This window comes from Suncus etruscus, chromosome 1 (genome assembly GCF_024139225.1).
Source record: "Suncus etruscus isolate mSunEtr1 chromosome 1, mSunEtr1.pri.cur, whole genome shotgun sequence".
Lineage (NCBI taxonomy): Eukaryota > Metazoa > Chordata > Mammalia > Eulipotyphla > Soricidae > Suncus > Suncus etruscus.
In genome coordinates, this window is record NC_064848.1 from 61,333,898 (window position 1) to 61,360,469 (window position 26,572).

At 37.1% G+C, this 26,572-nt stretch overlaps 1 protein-coding gene and 1 pseudogene across 1 annotated transcript in view; one reads left to right on the forward strand and one right to left on the reverse strand.

Annotated features, from left to right (window-relative positions):
* UNC13B (unc-13 homolog B) overlaps positions 1-26,572 on the forward strand; it is a 246,002-nt gene that overhangs the window by 135,556 nt on the left and 83,874 nt on the right. The window contains exons 9-10 of the mRNA XM_049772923.1: positions 1,326-1,637; positions 4,415-4,505. Coding sequence (XP_049628880.1) covers positions 1,326-1,637; positions 4,415-4,505 — 403 coding nt within the window. The remainder of the gene's footprint in view (positions 1-1,325; positions 1,638-4,414; positions 4,506-26,572) is intronic.
* Positions 19,116-19,215, reverse strand: LOC126026878 (uncharacterized; annotated as a pseudogene).

Here is a 26,572-nt window from a genome sequence, read left to right on the forward strand (position 1 = left end):
TCAAAGAACATTAAGAAAAATAAGGCAGAACCCATGTACAATTACTTTGTCCACAAGTTAGTTATTGCTATTTTTAATGGTTTTTCTGATACAGCCGATATCTCTGATAATCAGAGAGCATATTGCCTTCTGAGCATAGGGATTCTGGCAATGGGGAGAGGGTTAGACTGATCTTCCTTCAAATTCAGGGATTTTAATATGGTCTTTTAGAGTTGGACTTCCCCCCCTTTATTTAAAACTAAATCTTATCCCCATTGGCAAGTTCATTTTTAGAACCCTCCCTATGCTACCAGGGATTTCATTGTAATATTCCTGTCTATAAGACCATTCACGCCAGAACTTTTTTTGATGATAGCCTCCATCTTAAATGACTCCCGTTTTCTATCCTGCAGGTGGCATGACTGAAAGAATGTCTACTCTCCTGTGCAATTTAGGAAAGACATTTACAATTATGTAAATATCAGAGGGAAAAAGGCTCAAAGTAGGAAAAGGAATAGAATTTCCATCACTTTTATAATAAGGAAATTAAGACACCTAAGTCACAAACACTGAGCAAATCTCTTGGAAAATGGAATAGAGAATTTTAGGCATAAATGCCGTTTTTAATCATTCTTTTAAAAATTATATATGATGAAAATAGTTGTTTAAAAATTTTGTTAATGTTTCAATTATTCTTTGACTTATATTAGGATAAAATACTAGTTTATGTCTTTGGGAAACATCTAATGGTATTTGAAGGTATTTCTGGCTCAGTCCTGGATACCTTATGTATTGAGATCAAACCCAGTGCTCTAGCATGTAATGCATGTGCTCTGTTTTTTGTTTGTTTATTTGTTTTGTGTTTTTTAGCTATCCCCTAACCTCAGGACAAGTAATTTTTAAAAATTTCTGTGTGTGTGTGTGTGTGTGTGTGTGTGTGTGTGTGTGTGTGTGTGTGTGGTGTCACACCACCAGTGCTTGGGTTTTGTGTTCAGAGGTTGCTCCTGGATGTTTTCAGGGATCATTCAGTACCAAGAGTCACACCTGGGTTTCCTGCATGTTAATCATATACTCCAGTACTTGGAATTGGAGTCCCAGCCTCAGGAAAAAATATTCTTTAAAGTCTATTGACTTCTTGAAGCAGTGTTGGAGAAAGCAGTGTATTATTTTGTTTTTTGCTATTAATTATTCTGTATACAGTTTAGTTCTAGATTATGAAGACTGCTTTTCTCTTCCCAGGAAACACCTCTTTGTGATTTTTGTCATTGGTACCATTATTTCTTGGATTTATTTGTACTTTTGTTCAGGTTTTTGGGTACTCATTCCTCTTCTTTTCACTTCCACAGCCCCACCTGCAGTAGTAGGTATGGCTCCTCCTGTAATGTGAGTCAAGGAAGCTCTCAGCTGAGTGAACTAGACCATTGTCCTGAACACGATGACTGTCGGGAGAGGGACTCAATTCATTCTTGTCACAGCTCTGGCAGTTTCTCCAGAGATGGGCAAGTTGGTTTCGGAGAACATGAGAAAGACTGGGAAGGGATAAGTGAAGCCAAAAGGGAAACAACATGTGAAACAAAGGAGATGAAAGAAAGTACAACAATCCATCATCCTCCAGATCTGGTGCTACACAAAGACCATGCCTTAAGCTCCCAGGAGAGGTAGGTAACAGCAGCCAAGAGGAATCTATATAGTTTCTGCAGTATCTGCTTTGTGATGTTGCTCAATAAAAATGATATTTCCATCCCACAACCAAATATTAAGGTGATTAAGATAGCCAGATTCAACTCTGCACTGTTTTCTTTGAATATTTTAATTCAAACTTTTTTCAAGGATTTTTAAAGTACATGTGATTTTTTTTTTTTGGTAGTTACAGGCTTTCTTGAGTCTTCAATTCTTTGTTGGTGCCACCTTTGGTGACTTTTGAGTCATTAGAATTGGAACTGATTTGAACCCTGCAAGTTATTTCAAAGAAATTATTCTGGGGACCAGAGAGGTAGTATAAGAGAATAAGGTGTTTGCCTTGGATTTGCTGACCCAGTTTTCTTCCCAGCACAGAGTACCCTCCCTAGACCCAGTCTTTCTCCAGAATATCTCCCAAAACAAAGAAATTGCTTTGGGTTGCCTTTACAGCATATCAGTATTTTAACATTTTTGGTGAATATCACCTCTTTTTATCCTTACGTTGAAAATCAGCATAGAGTTAAAAAATTTTTGGTTGGGCCGGAGAGATAGCACAGCCATAAGGTGTTTGCCTTAGACGCAGAAGAACAGTGGTTTGAATCCCAGCATCCTATATGGTCCCCCGAGCCTGCCAAGAGCAATTTCTGATCACAGAGCCAGGAGTAAACCCTGAGTGCTGCCGGGTGTGACCCCCAAAAAACAAACAAAACAAACAAACAAAAACAAAAGAAAAAAAGAAAATTTTGGTCTAGAAGTCAGTTTTTTTCTTTCCTTTTTTTTTTTTTTTTTTTTTGGTGGGGGGTTGTCACATCTGACGGTACTCAGGGGTTACTCCTGGTTCTGCACTCAAAATCTCTCCTGGCAGGCACGGAAGACCATATGGGATATCAGGATTCAAACCACTGCCTGTCTTGGATCAGCTGCTTGCAAGGCAAATGCCCTACCTCTGTGCTATCTCTCTGGACCCTAGAATTCAGTTTCAATCAATATTCTGCCATTTGAATCTACTGCCTTCTTGTGGCCTAGGAGTGTATCTGACAATTGGTACATTATAAAATAGCTTATTTAACAAAATTTATAAAGAATATCATTTCAGAATTTGAGTAATGTTATTTAATTAAATTGAACAGTTGAGTAATAATAGGTTGGAACAGAACTAGATTTCTCAGTCTTTACACTATTGACATTTTGGGCCAGATAACTCTTCATTATGAATTGTTGTATACTCGTCTATAGGATGTTTAGTAGATATTTTGACCTTGTACACTAGATGTTAATACACTACTAGATACTAGATGCTAGTAGTTGCCCTTACCTGTGCCAGCCAAAAGTGCCCTCAAATGTTTTCAGATTTCCTGTTGGTAATAATACTCCCATGGACTGAAAGTCACTGAATGAAGTGAGCGATCGGGACTTAAATTCTGAAATTTAGCTTAATATTTAGTAAACTTAATAATAATTATTATTGCTGTGTTTACTAGACTTATTAAGTGAAAAATAAATCTTAATAGTGAAATATCTCACTGAAAGATCAGAGCAGTGAATGTTGATTACATGTAAAAGTTAGAGAATGATTGGTACGCATGCTTCATTGAATATATAAACTTTTCTCTTTCATTTTTCCTAATATTTTGTTGTCTCTATTGTCTCATGTAATAGATATCCAGTAAACTACAGACACTTTGGCCAAATTGAAATTAGATTACCTCAGTAAAGAGGACAATTCTCTTTCTCCCTTTTTTTTTTTTTTTTTTTTTTTTTTTTTGTGAGGGAGGGCACACCTGGTAGTATTCCGGGCTTACTCCTGACCGTTCAAGGATCACTCCTGTCAGAGATCAGGAGGTCATATAGGATGCTGAGGATAGAACTCAGGTTGATTGTATACAAGGCAAGCACCATATTCACTGTGCTATTTCTCCACCCCCAAAAGACAGTTCTTGTACCTGGATCAATAGTTCAGTGTACTGAATGTATGTTTTGCATTTGAGACTTTCAGACTCTGACATCATCAGAAGAGGCCCCTGAGCACACAGCCAGGAATAAACTCAAGACACTACTGGGTGTGACCCATAAACCAAAAAAGGGAAGATCTCAGTTTTTTCATTGAGGATATTCCTTAAGGCAGCTTAGTTAAGGATTAGGATTTTTTTCTTAGTTAATTGATACTGTCTTATGAAATACTCAATGGAGCAATAAGAAGCTTATTTATGATCAAAATTATATCCTGCATATGCCAGTAGACTCCCCAAAGAAGAGTAGTTGATATTGAGAGGTAGGTGAAATTAATCCACATTTCTTTAGACATTGACTCAGTGTCTTTGCTGTTGCTCCTCATAAGCTGCTTCCTGACTTTCTAAATCAGTGTTATTTAGTGACTAAAAAGAGGAAAGTAAGAGCGGGAAGTGATGAAAATCTAAAAGGATACATTATTTTTGACATAAATTGTTCTAATATTGAATATTTGGGAATATGCTCTTTCAGTGACCTGAATAATCAAATATAGACATACATGTAAACAATTTTCTTTTATTTTAGAAATTTGGCAGTCTTACATCAATTTTATGGATTGGGATATTTTGGGGTCTTGCATATGTGTATGTGTGTGATATTTGTATTTTGTTTTTGTAATCTCAATGATTAAACTCACACATACACATAGACACACACACAACAGACAAATATTCTACCATTGACCCACATCCTTGGTCTTTGACGTGGACTATTTTTTAAGGAATGTTCTTTTCTTTGTTATAAGTTTTCCAGAGGAGAATGCATCTTCACCATTTACCCAAGCCAGAGTGCACTGGATCCGAGCAGTCACCAAGGTTCGATTACAGCTACAGGAGGTAGGGAAGCTGTTGATTTAATATCAGTTTTATGATTTTTGCCTTTATCCCTTACAACTTTTCTGAGTCTAAAGTTTGTGTCATCTGATATTAATATGGCCACTCCAGCTTTTTTAAGGGTGTTGTGTGCTTGGATGGTTTTTCTCCAGCCTCTGATTTTGAGTCTTTGTTTGTTTTGACTATTCAGGTGTGTTTCTTGAAGGCAGCAGAAGGTTGCGTTTAGCTTTTTGATCCATTTAGCCACTCTGTGTTTCTTAACAGGTACATTAAGTCCATTGATGTTGTGAGAGATAATTATCATGGGATTTAGTGCCATCTTTGTCTAGAAGTTCGGTGTGTTTGTTTGTCAGTCTTGTCTTAAAGGAGACCTTTCAGTTTTTATTTTAAGGCTGGTTTTGAATCTGTAAATTTTCTAAGCTGTTGTTTATCCATGAAGCTATGTATACTTCCTTCACACCTGAAAGTGAGTCTGGCTCGGTGCAGTATTCTAGGCAAAGAATTCATTTCATTGATTTTTGTCACTATATCCCGCCCAACCTTTTTGGCCCTGATGACTTCTTGTGACAGGTTTGATGTAATTTTTAAGGATGCTCCTTTGAATGTAATTTTCCTTTTTGATCTTGCTACTTTCAGTATTCTATCCCTATCTATTGGATTCATCATTGTGACTAGGATGTGTCTTGGGGTGCTTTTCTTTGGGTCTCTTCTAACTGGTTCTCTTCAGGAGTGCAGAATTTGGTTGCACACAGTAATTAGCTTTGGGAATTTCTCTACAATGATGTCCTTGACCAGTGGTCCTCAAACTATGGCCCGTGGGCCACATATTGTATTTGTATCTGTTTTGTTTCTTCATTGCAAAATAAGATATATGTAGTGTGCATAAGAATTCTTTCATAAGATTTGTTTTTACTATAGTCAGACCTTCCAATGGTCTGAGGGACAGTGAACTGGCCCCCTGTTTAAAAAGTTTGAGGACCCCTGTCCTTGACGATGGATTCTTCTGGGGATTTTCTTCCTGTGTTTCTGGAACTCCAATGATTCTTAGCATGTTTCTGTTGAGTTTATTGAAGACTTCTATTTTCATCTATTTACATTCTTTAAGTATTTTTTTCCATTGTTTGATCATTTGCTTTAAGACTCTTTTATAATCTCTTCTGTTGTATGGAGTTGTTATGCATCTCATCTTCTAGCTCACTGATTCTGTCCTCAGCTGCTGTTACTCTGTTGGAGAAGCTTTCCACTGAGGTTTTTGTGTCGTCTACTGAGTTTTTCAGACCTGTTATTTTAGTTTAGAGTTTTCTGATATCTATCTTTGTGGTCTCTTCAGCTCTATCTATGCTTTCTTTGATTTCTATCAGGATCCTCCATATTTCTTCTCTAAACTTCTTATCTGAGAAGCTAACTAGGTGATTGACTTGTCTTGGGTTGTAAGATCTGCCATCTTCATTCTCTATGCATGGAGTTGACCTGCGTTGTTTCACCATTGTTTTGCTTTAATGTGTGTGTGTGTGTGTGTGGTTTTTTTGTTTTGTTTTGTTTTTGGTTTTTGGGCCACACCTGGCGGTGCTCAGGGGTTACTCTTGGCTATATGCTCAGAAATAGCTCCTTGCAGGCACAGGGAACCATATGGGACGCCAGGATTCGAACCAACCACCTTATGTCCTGGGTCGGCTGCTTGCAAGGCAAAGCTGCTGTGCTATCTCTCCGGCCCCTAATGTGTTTTTTCTTCATGTAATGGTGGATTAATTAGCATTAATTAATTAATTAGCATGGCTTCAAAGCAAAGCAGAGCAGCAGTGCTCCTCTGGCACCACCCTTCGTGGTTGGGGACAGCCTACCTTGGTGGGATTAAGTTCACTGTGCTTGTCCTCTGTAGCCTCATGCAGGAAATTAGGAAGCCAAGTATGGAGGAATACAAAGGACTTTTATAAGCCCAAGCAGGAGTCTGGCCCCACCCATGTGGGCGGGGACAGCCTACTTTGATGGGATTAAGTTCACTGGAGTCTTCCTCTGCAGCCTCAAGCAAAAAATGAAGCCAACCACATTTTTGTTACTATCTTTCATCCATTATGATATATTTTGGAAGTGTTTAAAAGCTGTAGACTTGATTTGACATGCCAATTTTGTCACCCTCAATCCAGTTTGTTTTTCCAAAACTAGTAGGCTGTTCTTTTTATAAATATAGTATGATAATTCAAATCTTGAACTCATCCACTTTTGTTAAGACTCCATATGCATTTTCTCAGCCTTTCCAGCAAAGTCTACTTTAAAGGTATATTATTGGTGCCATCTTTTATTTTAATAACTGCAAAAAAATACTGTTTTATCTTTAATGCACCTTAATGTGTTTTTTATGCTTTTTACCTTTAAGTTTTTATATTATAACACATTAAAATTATACATGTACATATTTTGATCTATTTAAATTTATATAATTAAAAGGTTAAATTCCTTTAAATGTTTCTTTTAATTTTTTAATTAATTAATTAATTTTTTGGAGGGAGGATAGATATTGATGATACTCCATGGCCGAAACAGCTTGCTGGTTTTATTTATTTATTTTTTTTTTACTTTTAATAATATCTTTAAGCACCATGATTACAAACATGATGATAGTTGGTTTTAGTCATAAAAAGAATATGCCCCTGGCTGGTCCGATGGCAGTGGTTTATCAGAACTTATTAACGTTTGTATCACAAAAGTTGTTATATAACCCCCCCCCACTCAATTTGACTGGCTTAAAGAAAAAGAATACGCCCCTTTACCAGTGCATCATCCCACCACCAATGTCCCTTACCTAACTCCTCCCCAACCCCCTGCTTGTATTTGAGACAGCATTGTCTCACTCATTACCATTGTCATAATAGTTTTTAGTGTAGTTTATTTCTCTAACTGCATTCACAATTCTTTGTGATGAGCTTCATATCTTGAGCAGGTCCTTCCGGTGCTCATCTCTATTGCCTCTGGGCATTATTACAATACAGTTTTGGGTTTTTTTAGTTTTTGGATTACACCCGGCAGCACTCAGGGGTTACTCCTGGCTCTACACTCAGAAATTGCTCCTGGCAGGCTCAGGGGACCATATCGGATACCGGAATTCGAATCACTGACCTCTGCATGCAAGCCAAATGCCTTACCTCCATGCTATCTCTCCGCTCCACAATAATTTCTTTTTATTTTTCTTAAAATCCATAGATGAGTGAGATATTCTGTGTCTATCTCTCTCCTTCTGACTTATTTCACTCAGCATGATAGTTTTCACGTTCATTCATTTATAGGAAAATTTAATGACTTCTCTTCTGTTGGCTGTATAATATTTCTTTGTGTATATGTACCACAGTTTCTTTAGCCATTCATCTGTTGAAGGGCATCTGGATTGTTTCCAGATTCTGGCTATTATATTTAGCACTGCAATGAATATAGGTGCAAGGAAGCATATATATATATATATATATATATGTATGTATATACATATATATATATATTATGTTTTTGTGGTCCTAGGATATATACCTAGGAGTGGATCATATGGATATATGGGAGCTTAGTGTCCAGTTTTTTGAGGAATCTTCACATTTTTTTCCATAAAGGCTGGACTAGATGGCATTGCCACCAAATGTGAATAAGAGTTTCTACCCATATCCCTGTCAGCACTGATTGTTTTTGTTCTTTGTGATGTATGCCAGTCTCTGTGGCATGAGATGGTACTTCATAGTTGTTTTGATTTTCAACTCCCTGATGTCTAGTGATATGGAACATTTTTTCATGTGCCTTTTGACCATTTGTATTCTTTGAAGAATTGTCTGTTCATTTCTTCTCCCCATTTTTTTGATGGGTAGATTTGTTTCTTGTTAAGTTCTGTCAGTACCTTGTATATCTTAGAAATTAGCCCCTTATCTGATGGGTATTGGGTGAATACTTTCTCCCATTATGTGGGTGGCTTTTGTATCCTAGTCACTGTTTCCTTTGAGGTGTAGAAGCTTCTCAGCTTAATATGATCCCATCTGTTTATCTATGCTTCTATTTACTTCTGGAGAGTTATGTTTCTTACTTGAAGATGTCTTTAGTCTCAATGTCATAGAGTGTTTTATCTATGTGTTGTTCTATATACCTTATGGTTTGGGGTTTTATATCAAGGTCTTTAATGTATTTGATTTGACCTTTGTGCATGGTATTAGATGGAGGTCTGAGTTTGCTTTTTTGCAAGCAGCTGACCTGTTGTCCCAACACCACTTGTTGAAGAGGCTTTCCTTGCTCCATTTTGCGTTATTTGCCCCTATATCAAAGATTAATTGATTGTATGTCTGGGGAACATTCTCTGAATACTTAAGTCTATTCCACTGTCTGTCTTCATTCAAATACCATGCTGTTTTAATGACTATTGTTTAATAATATTATTTAAAGTTGGGGAAAGTGATGCCTCCCATATTTTTTCCCCAAGGGTTGTTCTATCTGTGTGTGTTTATTGTTCCAAATGAATTTCTGGGGTGTTTTATCCACTTCTTTGAAGAATGGCATGGGTGTTTTTAGAGGAATTGCATTAAATCTGTACAATGCTTTGGGGAGTATTGCTATTTTAATGAGTTAATTCTCCCAATCCATGAGTAGGGTATTGCTGCAGATGTCCTGTGTCTCAGCAAGTGTAGTGGGATTGAGTCCTTCACAAGAAGAAAGCAGGAGCACGGGTGGCCAAATAGAATAATATTGAAAAAATAATAACCACACAAACAGAGTATGTGGGGTCAACACATCTTCTAGCAGGAGTGCGACTAGTTTATTTTCAAGCCAGTCACAGGTGTTAAGGATGATAATTATCATTACAAAGCAAAGTTACTCAAAACAGTTTTTATCTGTTAACCTCAAATTGCCCCAGAACTTCAGCTGCAAAAACATAAAAAAGAAAAAACATTGTCTTAACTTATAAGTTCCAAAAAAAGGGGGTTCTCTTGTAATCTTTGGTGCTGGAATTTCTTTAGCCAAATTATTTAATAGAGACCACATTTTTTCCTTAAGATTTATAAAGCAGAGATAGTCAAATGACTGAAAATGCAATCAATGCCAAGCATCTCTAACGAAATTCCTCAACCATCCACCCAGGGGAAAAAAGGTGTCCACAGCAGGTCTTTTGAGGAATCTCGTGGGGGTTATTTCAGTTCGCCCTACTAGGAAAATCTGAGGATACATCTGGTGGCCTGAATTCCCCTAAAAATTTATGGAGGCATGGCAGGGTAGGCGTTTTCATTTCCTTTTGTCCTTTTTTATTACTTAAGCTGAGTTTTATAGTTTTCTTTGTATAGGTTCTTCACCTCTTTGACTCGAACTTATTTGAATTTTTGTGACAATAATGTGAATGGGATTGTTTTTTTAATGTCCATTTATTTTCTATCATTACTTGTGTCTAAGAAGGCCATTGATTTTTGCATGATAATTTTGTAGACTGCCACTTTGCTATATGAATCTATTGTTTCTAGAAGCTTTTTGGTAGTCTTTAGAGTTTTCTAAATATAGTATTAAGTCGTCTGTAGACAGAGCTTGACTTCTTTCCTTTCCTACTTGGATGCCCTTGATATCATTTTCTTGACTAATTTTTATGGCATGAATTTTTATCTATTATGTTGAATAGGAGTGGTGAGAGAGGGCAGCCTTGTCTGGTACCAGATTTTAGAGGAAAGACTTTCAGTTTATCTTCATTGAGAATAATATGTCCATTGGCTTGCTGTTAATGACCTTGACTTTATTGAGAAAAGCTCCTTCCATTCCTATTTTGATGATATTTTTTTTTTATCAAAAATGAGTGTTGGATCTTATTGAATGGTTTTTTTGCATCTATTGATATGATCACATTTATATTTTTCTTTTTGTTGGTATGGTATATTATGTTGATTGATTTATGTATGTTTTTGGGTTTTTTTGTTTTTGTTTTATTGTGGGGGGCACACCTGGTGATGTTAAGAGGTTACTCCTGGCTATGCACTCAGAAATCGCTCCTGGCTTGGGAGACCATATGGGACGCTGTGGTATCAAACCTTGGTCTGTTCTAGGTTAGCAAGTGCAAGTGCAAATGCCCTACTGCTTGTGCCACCACTCTGACTCCTGATTTATGCATGTTAAACCATCCTTGCTTTCCTGAAATGAAACCTACTTGGTCATGGTGTATGACCTTCTTGATGAGTTGTTGAATCCTATTTGTCAGGATTTTATTGAGGATCTTTGCATCTGTGTTCATTAGGGATATTGATCTGTAGTTCTCATTTTTTATAGTATCTCTGTTTGGTTTTGGTATCATGGTGTTTTGACTTCATAAAAAACTATTTGAGTGTGTTTCTGATTCTTCAATTTTGTGACAGACTCTGAAAAGGATTGGTAGTAGTTCTTCTTGAAGGTTTGAAAGAATTTGTTAGTGAATCCATCTGGGCCCGGGCTTTTGTTTTGGGGAAGACTTGATTACCATTTTCATTTCCTCAGTAGTGATGGGTCTGTTTATATCCTAGATAATCCTGTTAGATTAACTTTAGAAGATTGTGATTCCAAGATGGGTATGTTTATATCCTAGATAATCCTGCTAGATTAACCATAGAAGATTGTGATTCCAAGAATTTATCCATCTCTTTTAGGTCTCATGTTTTGTGGCATAGCGTTTCTCAAACTAGTCTCTGATTATCCTTTGAATTCCATATTATTCGTAGTGATCTCCCCCTTTTCATTTCTAATCTGGTTTATTAAGTTTCTCTCTCTCTCCTTTTCTTTGTAAGTTTTGCTAGTGGTTTATCAATCTTGTATATTTTTTCAAAGAACCAACTTTTGCTCTCCTTGATCTTTCGGATTGTTTTTTTGGGTTTCCACTTCATTGATATCTACTATAAGCTTTGTTATTTCCTTCTTGCCTACCTATTTTCGGTTCCCTTTGTTGATCACTTTCTTATTTTATAAGCTGTGTCATTAAGCTATTTATAAGCTTGCAAAACTATAAAATTTCCTCTTAATACTGCTTTTGCTGTGTCCCATAAATTCTGATGATTATGTCTTCATTGTCATTTGTTTCCAGGAATGTTTTGATTTCCTCTTGATTTCATCTCTGACCCACTGGTTGTTCAGTAATGAGCTGTTTAATTTCCAGGTGTTAAGGTTTTTCTTTTGTGTCCCTCTGTTTCTCTTCTAATTTCAGTGCCTTGTGATATGAGAAGGTAGTTTGTACAATTTCTATCCTCTTGATTTTATTGAGATATGTTTTATGGGCCAGCACGTGAATGTCCCATGTGAATTGGAAAAGAATGTGTATCAATTTTCTGGGGTTGGAGTACCGTATATAATCTACTAGGCCATTTTCTTCCATTTCTCCTTTCAGAGCTAGTATATTCTTGCTCAGTTTCAGCCTGATTGATCTATCAAGTGGTAACAGGGCAGTGTTGAGCTCTCCCACTATTTTTGTGTTGCTATTGATGACTACTTTCAGATTTGTCAACAATTGTATTAAATATTTTGCTGTTCCCCTATTGGATATATATGTTTAGGAGTAAGATTTTTTTTTACTGTTGTACACATCCCTTTTTTATTATAGAATGTCCATTGTTGTCCCTTATAACTTTTCTAACTCTAAAATTTGTGTCATCTGATATTAATATGACCACTATAGCTTTTTTAAGGGAGTAGTTTGCTTGGATGAATTGTCCTCCAACCTTTGATTTTGAGTCTGTGTTTGTTCTGACTATTTAGATGAGTTTCTTGAAGGCAGCAGAATGCTGGATTCAGCTTTTTTATTCATTTGCCACTCTGTGTCTCTTGATTGGTGCTTTTTAGTCCACTAATGCTGAGAGAGATAATTGTCATGGGATTTAGTGTCAATTTATATAGGAGTTTGGTGTGTCTGTTGGTCTGCTTTGTCTTAAAGTAGATCTTTCAGTTTTTCTTTTCAGGCTGGTTTTGAGTCTGTAAAGTTTCTGAGCTGTTATATATCCATGAAGCTATGTATACTTTCTTCAAATCTGAATGTGATTCTTGTTGGGTGCAGTATTCTCAGCTAGGCATTCATTTCATTGAGGTTTTTTTTTATTGTTATCATACCCTACCACTGTCTTCTGGCCTTGTGGATTTCTTGTGATAGGTCTGCTGTAAATCTTAATGATGCTTCTTTGAGTGTAATTTCCCTTTTTATCTTACTGCTTTCAGTATTTTATCCCTATATGTAGGATTTATCATTGCGACTAGAATAATTGCAGAGAACCTCCGAGAGTTAAAGACTTTATGCAACTAAATCCTGCATGCCTGAAGACTAACAGCTAAATGAGACACAAAGAGGAGCTCCCCAAGACATATTTTAGTCACAACAATGAATCCCATAGATAGAGATAGAATACTGAAAGCAGCAAGATCAAAAAGGGAAATTACATTTAAAAGAACATCATTAAAATTTATAGCCGCCTGTTAGAAACAACATAAGAATCAAGAAGTGGGAGTGGGGGTAGAGGATGTGATGTCCAGTGACTTTGGGACCTTTGATGGAGGGATATTTTTTTAAAAAATATATTTATTTATTTACTGCTGGCCATACCCAGCAGCGTCCAGGGGTTTCTGCTGGCTCTGCGCTCAGAAATAGCTCCCGACAGTCTTGAGGGAGGGACTATATGGGATGCTGGAAATCAAACCTGGGTCCATCACAGGTCAGCCACGCACAAGACTAATGCCCTATTGCTCTGGCCTGGTGGAGGGTATGGCTACTCTGGTTATGGAACTGGTACTGGAACATTGTGTGCATAAAATCCAATTATTAACGGTATTGTTAATAATTTGGTGTATAACTAAGAAAGAAGGAAAAAAACCAATATTCTTCACTCATCAAAGGATTGCATTTGGTACATATTGTGGCATTAGGGATTGAACTATGACCTTACACTTATAATACAGGTATTTTAAGTCAGTGAACTATTCTTTTTATTCCTGAAAACTCTTTTTTTAAACATCAGTGAGTTGCATTTTCTGGAAAATGGAGTGATTGCAAATTATCTAGAAAAATTATCATATAGGAAGAAGAAAACTGAAAAAAAGTTCTGTGATTTTATATTACCTTCATGAAAGAGTAAATTTTTTAAGATCTACTTGTGATTTAAAGTATGTTCCAGGAATGAGCCCAGTCCAGGAACATTTCTGGCATTGATAAGATAATTACTAAAATGAAATTCAGCTGGTCTCTGACTCACATTTTTGTTGGGGGCAGGACATATCCAGCAATACTCAAGAAATACTTCAGGTTCTGTGTTCAGGGATCACTTCTGGAAGTGTTTGAGGGAGCATATGTGGTGCCAGAGATTGAACTGGAATTGACTGCATGCAAGACAATGCTTAACTCCTGTACTATCTCTCTGACCCATAAATTTGGATTGTCATGATATCAAATTTATGAATAGTTACCTTGTTTCATTGAATAATCAAAATATTAGTCCAGTACATATTGGGAATAAAAAGCCATATACAAAAAGTTTGAGAAGCACTGACAGGTAAAGTTAAAGGAGACTCAATACTCAAATGTGGAATAGATGTTCCTTATCTTTCTATTACTTCTGATGTTCTGTTTATTTATTTTTAATTATTATTTACCATGGTTTACAAAGTTGTTCATAATGCAGCTGTTTCTGTCAGTCAGTGTTCTAACACCAACCCATCACCAATGCAACAATTCCTCTACCATAGTCCCCAATTTCCCACCCACTCCTAAGAATGCCCCCTTGGCAGGCACAAAATAATTTATTTTATATTGCTTTCTATAACTAAATACAACACATATACAACTAAATGGTAATAGAATTATCAGGAAAATGTCCAGAAAAATAAATACAACATAAAGCATAAAGCAAATTGGTCAATTTATAATAATGATTATATATTTTAATGGTGTTACTATAAAATAATTGTCAAATAATTTACTAAATTGTGGGCCAGAGCAAAAAGTGAGGTCTTTTTTTTTCAGCAGCAATATGGAGGGTGTTGGTGTGGGTGTGTGTGGTGGATGGATGTTGGGTGGTGTGGCTATGGGTGTGGTGATGTCTATTTAACACTTTTAACAGAAGTATTTTTCAAAATCTTAGAGACTTTATTCTTGCTGTTTCTTTTGCATAGAATAGCTTTCTATTCTGTTCATTTGTGTCCTAACTGTTCATTTGTGTCATTTAAAACTCAGTGATCATTTAAAAATTAGTCTTCAAATATTTCTGCTTTTCTTTTTGTTTTTCTTTTTTTGGTCACACCCAAAATAAAAATAAATTACTTCTGGCTCTGCATTTAGGGTTGTCAGGAATCAGGCAAACTTATGGAGATTGATTATGAGTTGATCATGTGCAAGACAAGTGCCCTATCTGCTGAATGATCTCTTCAGTTTCACCTTCCCACCATCCCACGTTAGGTGTGTGTGTGTGTGTGTGTGTGTGTGTGTGTTGAGGGGAAGGTTGGTGCACTCCTAAGTAGAGTTTAGGGAACAAGGGCACTCTTGGAGATACTTAGTCAGCAAGGGTGATGGTTAGGGCCTCCAGGAATTCATGTAATGAAACAGGGACTGAGCCCAGATCTTGCATGATCCTGTCATAGGCCCTATTATCTACCTGGTTCTTGCGCATATGTTTTCTAGAGTGATATTATCATTATGTAATTGAGATAAATGCTTAATATTACATCTTTATATTTAGTATTCTTGTAAGATACTTGAATGCTGGGATTATATTTATTGCTAATACTTTTTAATTAAATAATTTATTTAAACACTGTGATTACAAACATAATTGTAGCTGGGTTTCAGTCAATAACATCCCCCCTTCACCTGTGCAGCCTTCCCATCACCAATGCCCCCATCTCTTCCCTCCCCCACCCCCACCTGTATTCGAGACAGGCGTTCTACATTCCTCACTCACTGACATTGTTATGATAGTTCTCAGCATAGTTATTTCTTTAACTGCACTCACCACTCTTTGTGGTGAGCTTCATATCTGGAGCCGGTCCTTCTGGCCCTCAACTCTGGGTATTATTTCAATGTCTTTAATTTTTCTTAAAACCCATAGATGAATGAGACTATTCTGTGTCTCTCTCCCTCTGACTAATTTCACTCAGCATAATAGATTCCATGTACATCCATATATAGGAAAATTTTATCTCTCCTAATGGCTGTATAATATTTCATTGTGTATATGTACTAATTTCTTTAGCCATTCATCTGTTGAAGGGCATCTTGGTTGTTTACAGAGTCTGGCTCTTGTAAAAAGTGCTGTGGAATATAGATGTGAGGAAGGGATTTTTGAATTTTATTTTTGTGTTCCTAAGGCATATCCCCAGGATTGGTATTATTGCTAATATTTTAACATCAGTATAAAATTTGGTAGAAAGTTTAGCTCATTTTTGTTTGTTCATTTTTGGGCCATACCCAGCTCCTGACTCTGTACTAACAAATTACTCCTGGGAGTCCTTAGGGAACCATATGGGATGTGGAGTATTGAGCCCAGGTTGGTTGTGTGCAAGGTAGGCACCCTACCTGTTGTACTATTGCTCTGACTCTTTAGCTTACTTTTTTGGGTAGATATTATAGTTTTTTTAATTTAAAAGCTATTGTTACAAGGTTGTTCATAATACAGTTTTTTCCCCACAAAGTTGTTCACCATTAAGTTACAGTCATACAACATACAACAGCCTTCACCAGTGTTCATTTCGTGCCACCAATGTCCCTAGTTTCCGTCTCACCCTCTCCATGTCCTCTTTCCTCCCACTCACCCTCCCCTGAAAACTTCTTTGGCAGGCATTTTACTTCTCAGTCTCTCTTTCCTTGACACTGTAGTTTGCACTACTGTTAATGAAGGACAACCATGCATGACACTATCCCTTTTCCGCACCCAGTTCTTGTCCAGAGATCAGTTCCAACTATCACTTTCATAGTAGACCCTTTTCTGCTTTAGCTTACTTTTTTGAGGGGCGGAGCACACCCAGTGATGCTCAACGATTACTCCTGGCTATGTGCTCAGAAATCACTCCTGGCTCAGTGGACCATATGGGATGCTGAGGATTGAACCAAGGTCTGTCCTGGGTCAGCCACATGCATGGCAAATGCCTTACTGCTATGCTATCGCTCTCGCCCCTCTAGCTTACTTTTTATAGTTTAATTAATCAGAAATGCTCATTACCATTTCTGTAGAAGTCTCCAGGTCTTCCTTTTTCTCTTAATTAGAAATCACACCTGGCTGGGGCCAGATCGATAGCACAGCGGTAAGCCATTTGCCTTGCATGCGGCCAACACAGATCAGAAATTGGTTCAAATCTAACATTTCATATGGTCCCCCAAGCCTGCCAGGAATGACTTCTGAGTGCAGATCCAGGAGTGAACCTTGCATGTCGCTGGGTGTGATCCAGAAACCAAAAACAAAACAAAACAAAAAAACAAACAACAACAAAGAAAGAAAACACTCCTGGCTTGTAGGACCGTATGCAATGCTGGGGATTGAACCCAGGTCCATCCTGGGTAAGCTGCATGCAAGGCAAGCACCCTACTGCTGTGCTACCACTCCAGCCCCTGTTTTTATTTTTGAAAATATTTAATTAATAGATTAACAATATTTTATCATATAGATGGTTTATTTTTTTAAGGGAGTCCAACCACAGAAGTGTTTGGGAGATATTCCCAGCTTTGTGCTTGGTTACTCACAGCAGGGCTCAGGGGACCATAGTGCCCTATGGATTGAATTATGACTGTCAGTACTAGAGGCAAGAGTTAATTATGGTACTATTTTTTTTGCCTTCCTTATCTTCCTTCACTATGAAAAATACTGCTTTTGTAGACATTATTATGCATATTAGTTTTCGTTCCCAACTTTTTCTTTAACTTAGTTTTCTGAAAGTAAACTATTCAGTGAGCCTAGTGCTGAGCTTAAAGATTTCTAACAAACTACATGTATTTTCAGGAGTTTTTACAATTTGTACTTTCTGTATTTAAATGTGTCACACCAACATTGAATATTATTATTTTAGAAAAATTATAAGAAGTTGGCAAAAGAATGATACTTTATCATTTTAATTTACATACTCTTGCTGATACTGCTTTCAGTAAACTTGGAGGAGCTACCATTAGAATTAAGCTACATATTTTTCATTGTGATCAAATTGTCAGGACTTGAGAGAAGAGATTTTCTTAGTGAGAGGTCCCCAATTTAGCTTATGACCCCTTTTTTAGAAAAAGAATCACTGAGCATCCCCTGGGAAATCTACCTTCTGTGAACAAAAAGAAAATTCCCTCTCTCCTCCATTGCTCTTGATGTTACAACTTCCACACCATCGTTGCACTGGAGATGGAAGAGGACAGTTATTATTCACTTTGGGAAATGCTGATCTTCATTTTCTTATCTGAACTGGATAAGTGCCTGGCCATATATTCTTAATAAATGTTTGGTGACATTGCTAATGCTGATGAAGCAGTAATGTTAGTAGTGTGGGTGGTAATGGATATGAATTTGTACCTTATTTGGCTTAGCTGTAGAAAAATCTGGGGGAGGAGGTGAGACTTTTTGCTCTAGAAATGGAGACTCTGATGGCAGCAGGTAGGTGGGTGTTTCAGGTGGAAGGGATACTGAAAGAGAAGGCATGGAGGTAGGTCGTGAGGAAGCTTTGTCAGAAACTCCTAGGGTGCTAAAGAAAGCTGAGAAATGAAAGTCTTTGTAAACAGAGATAGACTAGAACTGAATAAATAGATTAGAAGGTCCATGTTTGAATGAAGTAATCCTAGGGAATTCAAGATTACTGCTGGTTAGTCTGCTAGGGTTGGATCAATATCTTCTCACAGATGATCATTAAGATAACTTCACTTCTATGAAGTTCTCTATTCTTACCCCTCTCTCCAGGGCAAAGAGACTTTTGCCATTTTGGAAGTTGTAGAAAAAGGAATTACTCCTAGGGAAAAATTATAAGACTTAAAAGGAGGGCTCTGGAGGAACCTGTTCTTCACAGTTGAACCAGGAAGCAATCTTACTCTAATTTCTTTTTTTTCCTTTTTTTATTATTAAATATATTTTTTATTTAAGTAACATGATCATATTTGGGTTACAGTCATAACCAGAACACCCCCCTTCACAAGTGCAACATTACTCCCTCCCCCCTTCCCATCCCCTGTCTGTTTTCGAGACAGGCATTCTACTACAGTAATTTGTTTTTAAGTTCAGTAAGTTGTATTATTTTCCTAAGAGTAAAAAAATATAGTAAAGGTGTGATAGTGGCAATTGCCAATGTTTGCATAGGTCCAGAAAAATGGAGAAAATGGGAAAAAAAATCCTTGACCTGATTACAAAAAGGCCTCACCCCAGAAGTTTATTGGCATCAGACAGACTCTGGGTTCCAGGCATACCAGTCTATCCAACTCCAGTCATTCTCAAGTTCCCGGTGAAACTTTTTCACACTTTAGCTATCTAATTTCTAACTCTAGGATTTTGGCTTGATTTTGGCTGCTTATCCTACCTTCTACCTCAAATCACTTTCCTCATAGAGATAGTTATCTTTTCTTTTTCACAGTCTCTCAAACCTTTACCTAATCATTGCTACTGTAACACTTAAAATCCACCAAAAGAATGTTTTTGGTTTTTTTTTTTTTGGTCTGCAAAAAATATGGAATGCTTCATGAATTTGTGTGTCATCCTTGCGCAGGGGCCATGCTAATCTCTGTATTGCTCCAATTTTAGTATATTTGCTGCCAAAGCAAGCACCAAAAGAATGTTTTGAATAAGTAATTAACATAAAAATACTAAATTATATACAAAGGATATGTCTAATGTGAAGTTCCCTTCCTAATTAAGACTCCAGGGCTCTGTAAAATTTCTGAGCTGCTGTTTATCTGTGAAGATCTGTTTACTTCCTTCAAACCTGAAAGTGAGTCTGGCTGGGTGCAGTATGCAAGGCGAAGCATGCATTTTTTTTTTTTTTTGTCACTATATCCCACCGCTAAGAAACTTTACAGATTTGGCAGAGAGGTGGCTCCTTTGTCTGTGAATGCAGGAGGGGTCTGCCCCTGCTGTGAGATTGGCGCCTGGGAGAAACTGAGGGGACCTGTCGACTTTGTGTGTTTCTCTTCTCTTTTGTCTCCTGAAGCTCTTCTGAGAGGGCTAGGAAGGTCCCAGCAAAAACTGTCTCCTAGAGGCTTTAGAAGAGCACGGCTTTGCCGTTTTGCTTCACAGCCATGCACTCTTTTTAACTAATAAACCTCACCATGACATGCAGGAAAAAAAATCACACTACAAACATGACAATGGGAAAACCTCGCAGGCAAACACAATGCACAGAGAATGAAGATGATAGCTGTGATGACCCAAAAAATGCCAACCATCTGATTAATCTCAGATAAGGAGTTCAGAATATACATATGTAGGATCCTTATGGAAATTAAAGAAAACAGTTCTAGCTGAACACAAAGAAAGAAATCAGAAAATTCAAACTGAAATAACAGATCTGAAAAATATGGTAGCTGGACTGAAAACCTCAATGGAAAGCCTTTCCAAAAGGATAACAGCAGCTGAGGACAGAATCAGTGAACTGGAAGATGAAATGCCAAACAGCTACATAAAGCAGAAGAGATTGGAAAAGAACCTTAAGGCAAATGATCAGACAGTGGTAAAAGTACTCAAGGAATGTGAACAGATGAAAATAGAAGTCTTTGATAAACTCAACAGAAACAACATAAGAATCATTGAAGTCCCAGAAGCCCAGGAAGGAGTTCCCCAGGAAGAATCAATAGTCAAAGACATCATCACAGATACTCCCAGAGCTAAAGACTACATACAATCAAACCCTACATGCCCAGAGAGTACCAGCTAAAAGAAACACAAAGAAAAATACCAAAAAAACATCCTACTCACAAAGATGAACCCCACAGATGGAGATAGAATACTGAAAGCAGCAAGATCAAAAAGGGTAAGTACATTCAAAGGAACAACCCTAAAATTTACAGCAGACATGTCACAAGAAACTCTCAAGGCCACATATGATGGAATATTGTGACAAGACTGAATGAAATGGATACTTCACCTAGAATACTGCACCCAGGAAAACTCACTTTCTGGTTTGAAGGAAGTTTACATGGCTTCACAGATAAAAAAAAAAAAAACAGCTCAGAAACTTTACAGACTCAAAACCAGTCTTAAAAGAAAAACTCAACAGAACAAGCAGTGCTGGTGGGGATGTGGAGAGAAAGGAACTCTTACTCGCTGCTGTTGGGAATGCCATCTAGTCCAATCTTTATGGAAAGCGATATGGAGATTCCTCCAAAAACTGGAAATTGAGTTCCCATAAGATCCAGCTATACCACTCATAGGGATTATACCTTAGAGACACGAAAATACAATACAAAAATTCTTTCCTCACACCTATATTCATTGCAGCACTATTTACAGTAGCCAGACTCTGAAAGCAACCAATATGCCCTTCAACAGATGAATGGCTAAAGAAACTGGTACATATACACATGGAATATTATGCAGCTATCAAGAGAGATGAAGTCATGAAATTTTCCTATACATGGATGTATATTATGAATATATTATGAATTATGTATATTATAATTTATTATGCTGAGTGAAAGAAGCCAGTGGGAAAAAGATAGACACAGAATAGTCTCACTCATCTATGGGTTTTAAGAAAAATAAAAGACATTTTTGCACTAATTCTCTGAGATAAAAGAGAGGAGGGCTGGAAGGTCCAGCTCACAACATGAAGCTTACCACAAAGAGTGAAGAGTGCAGTTAGAGAAATAACTACTTTGAGACAAAGTGAATGAATGAGGGAAATAGAATGCCTTTCTAGAGTACAGGAGGGGGTGGGGTGGGGAGGAGGGAGATTTGGGACATTGGTGATGGGAATAATTCACTGGTGAAGGCGGGATGTTCTTTACATGACTGAAAAAATCCAACTAACAATCATATTTGTAATCAAGGTGTTTAAATAAAAATATTAATAAAAAAGGCTTTGTGTTCCCACTAGTGGTGGGAATGGCCCTTATTCATTGTCACTATGTACCTTAAATATTACTGTGAAAGATTTGTAATTTATTTCGTCCACAATAAAAATTAAAAAAACAAAAAACCAATCAGAGTTGTGAACCACAAACTCAAAGAGTGGCGGCTCACCATAACCACAAAGAGTGGTGAATGCAGTTAGATAAATGATTACACTAAGAATTATTACCATGGCAATGTTTATGAGTGAAAGAAGTAGAATGCCTGTCTTAGTACAGGCAGGGGGTGAGGGAAGCAGGAGAAGGAGGTATTTGGTGGTGGGATTCATTATTGTGACTAGGATGTGTCTTTGGGTGCTTTCCTTGGATCTCTTTTCAGACATTAAGTATTTGGTTGCATGCAGTCTTTAGCTCTGGGAGTTTCTCTTCAATGATGTCCTTAACTGTTGATTTTTTTTGATCACGACATGATATGAACAACCTATACTGGGTATTTTCTTCCTGGGTTCTGGGAGTCCAATGATTCTCATGTTTCTGTTGAGTTTTTCCCCCTTCTGTTCAAATTCTTTGAGGATTTTTCCATTGTGTGATCATTTATTTAAGGCTCTTTTCCAATCTCTTCTGTTATATTGAGTTATGCATCTTATCTTTCAATTCACTGATTCAGTCCTCAGCTACTGTTACTCTGTTGGAGAGGCTTTCCAGTGAGGTTTTTATTTTGCCTACTAAGTTTTTCAGTTTTGTTATTTCAGTTTGTAGCTTTCTGACTTCTGTTTTCATATTCTCTTGATTTTTACTTGTGGTTCATTCAGCTCCATCCATTCTTTTTTGGAGTTCTATGATCATCCTCCATATTTCTTTTTCTAAATTCCTTATCTGAGATGCTAAATAAGTGGTTTGCACTTTTTGAGTAATCAGAACTGCCATCTTCATTGCCTATGGATGGTGATGGCCTGAATTGTTTCCCACTGTCACGTTTTTTTTTTTCTTTTTCCTCCACTGTCACTCTTGTAGTGTGGTATTTTCTTCCTTTTGTGTTGTGGTTCATTGACTAGGAGATGTCCATGGCCATGAAGCAAAGCAGTGCTGCTGCTTTCCTGTGTGCTGGTTCAGCCCTTTGTAGGTAGGGGCAGCTCACCACTGTTGTCCTGCCCTCATGATTTGTTCTGGCAGAGTGGTTCATGGTCCAGTACACAGCAGAGCAGATGCATTCAAAATGTCTTCCATGTGCCAAAGCTAACAGTAGACATCCTAGCCTGACCTTTTAGATGTGTTTCCTATAAGCAGTATTTGATGGGTTTTGTTTGCTGATCCAATCCTCCAATTTGGCTTTTTTTGATGGGAGTGTTTAGTCTTTTGACATTCAGGAAACTTTTGACAGAAAGTTCAATGTGCCATTATATTGTGGAAGGTTGTTTCTGTTACAATTGGTTTGGTTTATTTAAACGACCTCTCAGTCATTTATTTAGGGTTGGATTAATTGCATTGCAACTGCTGTTGCAAGTTCTTTTTTGTATGAGAATTTTTTTATGCTTTCCTTCCATATAAATAATAGTGGGCTGTAGTGGGTTGTAGGTTGAAAATTTCTTTCAGTAATTTGAATATGTAGTTTCAATCTTTTCTTGTCTGGACTCGTTTGTATGGGACATCTGTTGTGATTTTTAAGTTCTTTCTTTTACACTTAAGGTTTTCCTTCTCTTTTACTCCTTTAAGCAGTCCATTCCATCTCTCTCTTTGGCTCTTGCCATTTTGATTACTTTATGTCTTGGTGTTGTTCTGTTCAGTTGTTTGGTACTCTTTTGGCCTCTTGGATTTCTGTAGTGGCCTCTTTGCAGAGTGGGGAAGTTCTCTGCCATTATTTCCTTTACTACTTGTTCTTCCACTTTCCCTTCTTCCTCATCTTCTGGTATTCCTATACTTCAAAGGTTATTTCTCTTATCTTTGTTCATTAAGCACCTTACATTTTTTTCTATCCTTTTGTCTCTCTTTTCTCTCTTTTTTTTTTTGACTTCTTTATTGATGCTGGCTTGTAATTTGTCTTCAAGTTCATCTACACAGTTCTCCCCTATATGGTTCTACTACTATGGTATGATATCATCTTCTTTAGTTTCTTCAATTCAGTTTGTATGAATTCTTTTATTTTCTGAAAAAGCTCTTTTCTTAATTGGTTGAATTTCTTATCTTATCTACTTATTACTTAATTTTACTGACTAGTGCCTCTTTGATTTCTGTTACTACATCACTAAGTGTTGAATTTAGGTTTATCTACCAGGCATAGGAGTTTTGTTTTGTTTTGTAGCCACATCTGGTTGTGCTCAGAGGTTACTCCTGGCTTTGCACTCAGAAATCACACCTGGCAGGCTTGGGGACCATATGGGATGCCAGAGATCAAACCAGGGTCCTGCATGTAATGCCTTACCCACTGTGCTATTGCTTGGGCATCCCAGGCTCAGGCGGTTTTATGGGCTTGGGGATTTGCCTAGATTTTTCTCCCTATCTGTATCTTTAGTTGACTTTCACAGTTTTCCCATTGTTCTTTGTATTTTGTTTGCAGGAATAGTGGTGATCTATTGAATTAATTTTACAAAAGTTGGCTACTAATATGCCTTCATTATTTTCCTAAACATACAGTTATTTAATATAATAAATAAAACTTGCCAACTAATTACTTGGTTTGGTTGATTGAATTTTGAGGCTGTATATTATCTGCAAGAAAGAAGTGCTTGGGCCCACCTGCCCAAAAATAGCGGATATAAACTGGAGTGTCTTTATCCAGATGCATTAACATCCTTGGGGTTTTAAGATGAGAGGGACAGATGGATGTCAAAACAGACAACAGGCTGGGCCTAGAGATTGGGGAAGAGGAGCAGCTGTTTACACTGGGAGAATGGAAAATCCAAGGACTATTGATCTCTCCCTTCAGATCATCACCTTGGATAGACTGGCAGATTTACATCAGGATGGGCTACAGCCTGGGTCTAGAGCTTAGGTAAAGGGAGCAGCAGGTTATGTTGGGAGCCAGGAGAGGCCTGTTAAAGTGCTTCCATTAAAGAGGTCTTATACTTAGAGTCAGATTACCAAGAGTGAAGACAGTGCAGGGATTTTCTTTTGAACATTTAGGAATTAAGAGTGAACATTCGGGACCAAAGAGATAGCATGGAGGTAGAGCATTTGCCTTGCATGCAGAAGGAGGGTGGTTTGAATCCCAGCATCCCATATGATCCTCCTAGCCTGCCTGGAGCGACTTCTGAGCATAGAGCCAGGAGTAACCCCTGACGCAGCTGGGTGTGTTTCAAAATATTAATAAAAAAAAAAGCAAGGGGTGGACATTTACCTTCCTTACCTTCTCTGTCTTGAAAAAAAGTTTACTGACTCAGAGACTCTATTCCTGGCCACATATTTTCTTGCTACTTCTGCTTCCTATTTGCATTTTCCTTGCAAATAGATAGACTTTAACTTTTTGTCAGATTATACCTGAGGTAAGAAATTCATCACAATTTATAGCATAAATGTTATATTTTGTAGGTGCTTGCAAACTTTTTTGAGCTATTGCTGAAAAATATAAAGTGATGTCACAATGCTATTAGTAATTGGTTTTAGAAGGAATGATTATGAAACATTAAAGTAGCAGGCCAATACCACTAAGTTGAGCACTGATAAGAATGCTCCTATGTTTTTGTTTTTTTTTTTCTAGTCATACCCAGTAACGCTCAGGAGTTACTACTGGCTCTGTGCTCAGGAATCACTCCTGGAAGTGCTCAGAGCCCAAAGGGGATTATTCCTAGGTTGGCTACATGCAAGGCAAGCACCTTACTTATATATCTCTGGTCCTGAGAGACCCTGTTTAAAAATAATAAAAGATTATTATTTGTTACAAAAATTGTAGTGTAGACTGTTTTATTTTGGAATTTTCAGCCAAACCTGATGGTGCTGAGGGTTCTTCATGGCTCTGTACTCAAGGAATCAAACCAGGGCTGCTTGCAAGGCAAAGGCCCTAACTTCTATATGGTTTTTCTTGATAAAATTTAAGGAGGAAGCCCTTTGAATTAAGTTGGTAGAGAATTTTGTCAGCCTCTCATATGCTCTAGGTCCTAAAATAGTGATTATTAAGTATTAGAAATATCCAAGAAGTAGAATATAAGGTCAGAAAAATAAAACTCAAATGATAATATGTATATTTTATTTATAAATAAGTTGATATGAAATCTATGTTATGGTTTCTTGAAAATGGCAAATTACATTATTTGTGTAAGCAGTGAAGTGATTTACCATTATTCTAAAATACTCCTGTCATGAAGTACTGTCATAGAGTATAAAATAAGATTTTTTTTTTGGTCATACCTGCCAGCGATCAGGGGTTACTCCTGGCATTACGCTCAGAAATCGCTCCTGGCAGGCTCAGGGGACCATGTGGGATGTCGGGATTCCCCCCCCCCATGTTGGGATTTAAACCACCGTCGTTCTATCTCTCCAGCCCCATAAATAAGATTTTTTTTCAGTTAAAGTATAAAGGCAAGTTATAGCAAATAATCTTCAATTCCATAGGTTTCCACTTCCCTTTGCTGGTTTTCATCTTCAAATAGGGACATCTATTTATTACATACCAGATATTTGAACATAAATGGTTTAGAAAGACAACTAGGAAGGACATTCTAGGTGAAAATCAGCATCCTGGACCATTTTTTGTGATAGATGAGATAAAAAATTTTGACTGATTTTTCATAAAGTACTTTTTATGATATATTCTACTTTAAATTCTTTTTTTATTTTTGATAACACATTTTATTACAGTTTTATTCCTGTTTACTCTTAAAATTTTCTGATTCCTAGGCCTCCTTTTTCCATTTTTAAGCTTTTCTTCCTAGGTTATTTTCTCTTCATGTAATTTCACCATGTCTTTTCCCATACACCAGTATAAATCAGATTGCTATTTTTATATCAGCTCTCTTTCATAAGCTTATACTTCTATATCTAACTACCTATGAATATTGCCACCTGAATTTTCATTGACATTTCAAAATATGTTCAAACCTTACTCATTTCACCCCCTTTTCTACCTCATTTCCTGAATGTCTCTTAAAATAATGTAGCCTCTCTTCTTTCAGGTTTATCT